The 6,767-nt window shown below is 30.2% G+C and overlaps 1 protein-coding gene across 1 annotated transcript; it reads right to left on the reverse strand.

Moving 5' to 3' along the window:
• Nucleotides 1-76: 76 nt before the first annotated feature.
• Nucleotides 77-1,698, reverse strand: LOC108691795 (probable 28S ribosomal protein S26, mitochondrial). The gene is made up of 3 exons (XM_018199705.1): nucleotides 1,598-1,698; nucleotides 823-1,074; nucleotides 77-692 (listed from the first exon to the last, which is right to left on the reverse strand). The coding sequence occupies exons 2-3, from the start codon at nucleotides 1,062-1,064 to the stop codon at nucleotides 251-253; spliced, it is 684 nt and encodes a 227-aa protein (XP_018055194.1). The 5' UTR covers nucleotides 1,065-1,074; nucleotides 1,598-1,698; the 3' UTR covers nucleotides 77-250.
• Between the last annotated feature and the right edge of the window lie 5,069 nt (nucleotides 1,699-6,767).

The following is a 6,767-nucleotide window of genomic DNA, read 5'->3' on the forward strand; positions in this document are numbered from 1 at the left end:
ATAAAATGATGTTTACATCTAAGCTCTTATTAATCGCTTAAGTTTTTTCTAGGAATATTATTATAACAAGGAATAATATTAAAGTATCTACTTTATATTTATTACATAATCTATAATATAATAGTTTGTATTTATCATCATTATTCCAGCGAGAATCTAAAACACTTGAAAAAAAAGTATAGGTTCATTAAATTTTGGCTTTACTTTCTCGAGTAGTGGATGTGAAATTTTCAAATTCAATTTTGCTATTCTATGGCCGCTGGTTTCTCTGTGTCTCTTCGACAGGTAGAATCGGTGAGATCGGGGGATACTTTCCTTCGTGCCAATTCCCTTCCAAATCCAACGCACGATTATGATTAACGGTATTTGTCAAACACTCCTCGATCGCAGCATCCACATTTTCCGCAGTGATGAATGTGATAGATTCTTCCTTAATCTTTTTAACCCATTCGTTAAGCCTCATCTCCTTTATCTCTTGGTTCTGTTCTTTCCTTAAAATATTCTTCAGAGTGGCATTTTTGCGTCTCTCCCTCATCTCCATCAGCTTGATCTCTCGCATCTTTGCTATTTCTGCATTCCATTCATCATTTATGGCATTGCATGCTTTAAAGTCCTCTTCTTCGGTCAGCTTGTTAACTACTGTCTCATTAAATTGCATCTCATTTTCTTTTACAATTTGCCTTATATATGCTCTGTAATACATTAGTTAATTTTTGAAGATAAGAATATACAATAATTCAGTAGCTAGAATATTCTTGTATTAATCATATTTATTTTATTAATCATCATTATCAAAAATCAGATTTATAGAATTGTACATACTTAAATGATGTCATATATGTCCTATAATTATTATATAAACGCTTGAGCTCCACGTAATCTTCCATAGGTATGACAGGTCTTTTTGGTACTCGAAACACTTTAGATTTTGCCGTAGGGAGCCAAATTGGTTTCCTTTTCCAACGTACACACTGTGTGTAGACAGAATTTGGAATAAAAGTCTCACAGAGTCCTGTAGTACCCATTGTTAGTGTATTAACATTTATTATCCTCATGGTCTGCATTGTTTTAGAACTATAAAAAATTTATTGTCATGAAAATTATATTATTATAATAATGTAATATTGATACTTATCACTATAGTGTTATCATATCATTTGTTCATATATTTCAATTAGTCTATTATATATATCCAGGTAACATTATGTCCGAAATATGGATATAAGACACCTTCAAGACATCTTAAGCCTCGTTTTCAAGCTACAAAGAGACAGAGAAAGAGTTTTAAGCTTTGCTTAAAATCCAACGTTGGTGCAAAAGGCCTTATATCTATAATTTGGAGATGATGTCGCTGGATACGTAAAACACACACACAAAACATACACACACATACACATAAAATAAAGAGATTAAGATAAATTCAATAAAGAAAGTAAATTGACATTATATTGCAATAAATATCCTTTAAATAAAGAAATCAAAATTGATGAAGTATATAGAATATACCGAATATTAACAGTCTTCTAAAACCTTAATAATGTAAATATAATATTATAATAATCAAAATAAATATTGGAAACAATTAAATGACAAATACCAAAATACGTTTTCGAAGTAACAACATAAATCTTTCGTCACTTCGTCGCTCCAGTTTTTGGCAGGTTTTGATTATACTCCAATTTTCTCCAATTTCTCAAAAGTGAGGTTATGATATTTCTCTTTTTTTTACCTCCTTCCAGGCACGGTGATTCGCTGCGCTTGCGCATTTGGAATTGCGTTTTTGCATTTAAATACTCAAATGTTCTAATTATCGTAGCTGTAATAACTTTACAAAAAAAGGAATGTAAGTATCTTCTTGAAATTTTATGAACTTTATTGTACAAAATGTATCGTGCAGATATATATCGTGTATAGATAAATAAAAGAAACGTACTTTTTTAAATAAATATTCTTACATACATTAAAAAGATTCAAGAACATTTCTTTTGAGAAAAAAAAATCGATTTGTTTCCCAGCAAACGAGAATGGATTGAAATGAATTGAAATGGATTTAGATTTTTAGAAATATTGATTCACGAATGTTAAAATGAATGCTTTTCAATTCTAAATGCATGTTTATTCATTTATAGGCATTGCATGGAGCATATCTCTATGCCTTTCAATCTAAAAATAATATTAGCTTTTTCTGTGCACACAAACACAATTATTGTGAATACTATTCAATTCAAAATTTTGAAAATGCAGTTTTTCAATCCAATTGCATCCAATCGGATCTAATTGAATCTAATTGAATTCAATTAAATCCCCAAAAAAATATTCACCATTTAAAATATGCATTTGGATAGAAAAAAATTTTATTCCATTTTAATCCGTTCTTGTTTGCTGGGTTGTGATTTTATCGACTTTTAGATAAAATAAAGTTGATGAAACCACAAGTAATATTATCGTAATAAAACGATAAAAGATAGAAAGAAATATTTTAAACAAAAATTCACTTTATAAGTTTTACACTCAAAGGCACTTTATTATAGTGGTTTATATACAGAGTTTTCAAAAAAATTATGTCTTTCAAAATAATTTTAGTTTTGTTCATCAACGTTTTTAAGAACTTTTTAAATATATCGTTAAATTTTTCTTTAAATTCCCAGCAAACGAGAATGGATTGAAATTAATTGAAATGGATTCAGATTTTCAGAAATATTGATTCACGAATATTAAAATGAATGCTTTTCAATCCTGAATGCATTTTTATTCATTGCATGGAGCGTATCTCTATGCCTTTCAATTTAAAAATAACATTAGCTTTCTATACATTGTGAATACTGTTCAATTCAAAATTTTGAATAGGAAATGCAGTTTTTCATCCAATTGCATCCAATTGAATCTAATTGAATCCAATTAAATCCAATTAATTCCAAAAAAAAGTATTCGCTATTTAAAATACGCATTCGGATAGAAAAAAATTTTCAATCCATTTTAATCCATTTTCGTTTGCTGGATTATAAGCCTTAATTATATGTTAAAAGTTTTTCTTGAAAAATAAACAGAGAGAGATTTAAAAAAATACACAATATTTTAGAGAAATGTAATTAAATTTTCAGGAAATAAAATTCGGATGCAGCAGAAAATGTTCAAAACGAGAAATCATTTATAGAATATGTTTATTGAAAATGATCGTGTATAATGCGATGTATCTATAATGTACAACAACAAAATCAGATTCCATGAAATACATTCGAGCTCCCTCGTGTCTTCCTTCTATTTTTCTTTCTTTCTTTTTATGTTCCTCTTTCCTCGAAACAGCAATAGTGTACTCACACTATATATTAATTACCCTAATTACAATTAATGCGTAATTAATTAATCTTCGTCATCACGCGGTACAATATCATCCCACACAAACACGAATAAATCTTATCTCAACAATCGCTCTAAAATTATTATCGCCGTATATGGTTATTATTGTAATTGTTTTTTTTTTACTTTTTTCTCCCTTTGTCTTGTTCTTCGTTCCTTTTTTACAAATGTGCCCGAACGCTGTAGAAATTACTTAAAATATATCTGCATCGACGATAATCACAGATATTAATTTGTATCTATACTATAATAACGTCGTTCCTTTTCTCTTTTTTTCCTTCTCGCTTTTTACGCCATTTACAGATCGAACGTAGTCGGAATTTCGCGAAAATTCAAATCCAAATTACAACTCGCACGGGATCGCGATAAAATTCCACCTGTCATAAAATTGACGAATTCTCTGTTAATGGAAATAATAATTAACACAATAATTATATCTCGTACATACGGGACGCTCTGAAAAGACACTCACGCGTTTGTTATTCTTCTCGATCGTTTATAAAATTTCCAGAAAAAAATCTTCGTCGACTTTTAATTTCCGTTTAATCATTCAAACAACACAAAGGGCCATAGCTCAAGATTCGAGATGATCTTAAGTTAATGCTTGAGATGTCATGAATCAATCAGAGAATCGTATTAGCATCTTAAGATATTGCTTGAGATTGTCTTGAGATTAAGAACAGACTATGGATTCCGGCCAAAATCTAAAATCAGGACATAAGATGTCTTTCAAACGTCTTATCGCTTTGAACTTTGTGTTGTCTAACAGCTTTTTATTTTTCCATTTTTTTCGGAACGCCCAGTGCGAGAAGAATCTCATCGTATATTTTTTAACATTTCGTAACAATTGCAGCATCTCGGGAAGTATCTTTGGCTTAGACGCAGAACAGTTTATGCCGTTTGCTTTAAAGAAACAAGTAAAGAGAAAAAAGATCTGTCTCACAGCGATCTTTTTGACGGAACTTGTAACGAATGTCTCACGGTTTTTCACCTTTCACCTTTAGATTTCAAAGTTGAAAAATTCTGGACAATATCATGCTAAACGTTCTCTAAATGATAAAGCGAGTAAAAGAAATTCAACACGAAAATAATTTAATCATGATCTTCTGGTGGCCACTTTGCAAAATCCTCTTGCATTTCAAAACTGCATTCGTCTGAAGGCAACATTCGCAAAATTCGTGAACTCGACAGTGGCAGTATTCCATGTATAAGTGGTTGTAATGAAACATGCTATGGGATCAACTTTTAGTATGTACTTAAGTCTCTTTGTCGAGAAACAATCTATTAATCATTTAGCATATCGATGAGTCCTCCACAATTGTTAATTTTAGAGATTCTCATCTACTTATTCACACCTCGCGTGATTTTCATTTTAATGCATGCGTTAAAAAATTCTGGCTTGTTTCAAGAGCTGCATTCTCTTTCTGCTCTTTCTACGCTACTAGGAAATTTCTAAGCACTAAGACAATGGGAGTAGAATTTGGTTTATCAGTAGAACCATGGAATTTGCAGGTTCGCAGAACCTTAACAGCTTACTAGACTCCTACTTAAAATCTTTAGAGCCTCGGAGACATTTCTGGATTTTTAAAAATCCTTATAACTGTTAAAGTCTGAATCTCTTTTTTTTTCGGTTTCTTAGACCTACGGATACTTCGAAATATTATGCTTCGCGATTGAATCTAAATTCTTAATTAGATCAGTGATAGTTTAGGTTCTTATTAGATTCACAAAGGATGCTTAGTCTGGAGTTAAAAATACAGTCTTGTAAGAAGTCCTAAGTTTTATATCTCTTCTTATATGCACGAAAATGATGGCACATGTGTTTCTAGCTTGGCTTTGTAAGCAAGAATCTCTTGTCAATATATTTGAGCTGTGTGTACATTTCATTGGTCGATCAAAGGAAGGCATTGTGTACATCGATGCGTTCTGCGTTTACTGAATTATTTTTCCATTTGTTCCAAATTCCTTGACGTATACGCAGATCTCTGTCAAAAGATCTATCATTAAGAAATATAATACAGTAATCGTCAGACGTCTATGTAGCAACTTCTATGTATATATTCAGAATGCAAACTTCTTCTCGAACTTAGTTTAAACGGTAACGTTCAATCCTCATCTCTTTCTCTCTCTCTTTCTCTTTCTTCATCTTAATTCTCGTGAAAAATTCATTCATTCACTCCACAATATTAAGGCTGAATTGCAAGAAATGATAATCAGTAAATACTATTGTATATCGTAAATAAGTTTCGAATATTTCCCTCTGTTTTCACAAATATGGAATCAATTAGAATAAAATATATATGCGGAGTATACAGGATGGTCCACTTAAATCGATCATCTGAAATATCTCGCTTATTTTTGATAATATAAAAAAATATTTTAAACGAAAGTAAAAGGTAGGTTTCGAGGGAGATGTATTTTGGTCATGTTGTTTTTTTTTGGAAGTGCCAAAAAGATATGAAGATTATCTCTACTAAACTATATTTCAAAGATATTTCAGACGATTAATTAAGTGGACCATCCTGGTATATGCACAAGGTGAACAAAAATATTGTTTTCATCATTTTGAGGCACCTTGTACATGTATATCATTGAATTTGGTTGACTCTCTTTCCTTCCCTCTCTCTCTCTCTCTCTCTCTCTCTCTCTCTCTCTCTCTCTCTCTCTCTTTCTTATATATGTATAATCACTCTATGTTATATCATCAAATATTATATGTAAGAATATTTTGTACGACTATATTTTAATAAAATAGTTGGTAAACAGTAAGTATAATTATTCAACAAGTACTACATTATTATAATAGTAATAACAGCGGTTAACTAGTGGAGACGTATAATCGAAGAAAAAGAAATCTATATATATAAATTAAATTAAATCCGATTTACTGTTTTAATTTTTTTCAGCGTAATGTGGTAAAGATATAATAAATAAATAATATATTACACGTAATATGTATATTTAAAACAAATTCTTAAATTCTTTTACATCTCTCCATTTCAAAATTGAATTTATAAATTGTGTTCTCAGATCTTCTTTGATTCTAAAATTATTTAAAACATTTGTTATGTTTCAAGTTATACATGTTATTTTTTGCATAATTCATCATCTCCTCCAATAACCGCAATAATGATAATAATAATCAATATAATAACTAAGAAATTAAAAGATTTTATTCCACGAAACGAAGAAATAAAAAAGATGAACAAATATATTCATTATAGAACTTCAAGATTTCTATATATAAAATAGTTTTTGGTTATAAACTGTAAAACAGACAATAAACAAGTTACCCATAATAAACAAATAATTCTAACGCCACTGTAAAATTTCTGCCAATATAATCGCTACACACTTTCTCTCTCTCTCTCTCTCTCTCTCTCTCTCTCTCTCTCTCTCTCTCTTCTCCT

Source organism: Atta colombica, unplaced genomic scaffold, assembly GCF_001594045.1.
Source record: "Atta colombica isolate Treedump-2 unplaced genomic scaffold, Acol1.0 scaffold52, whole genome shotgun sequence".
NCBI classification, from domain to species: Eukaryota; Metazoa; Arthropoda; class Insecta; order Hymenoptera; family Formicidae; genus Atta; species Atta colombica.

Coding starts and splice junctions, on each gene's coding strand:
- LOC108691795 (XM_018199705.1), bottom strand. CDS start 1,064: ATGCAGACCATGAGGATAATAAATGTTAATACACTAACAATGGGTACT. Junction 693..822: donor ACATATATGACATCATTTAA/GTATGTACAATT, acceptor AATGTATTACAG/AGCATATATAAGGCAAATTG.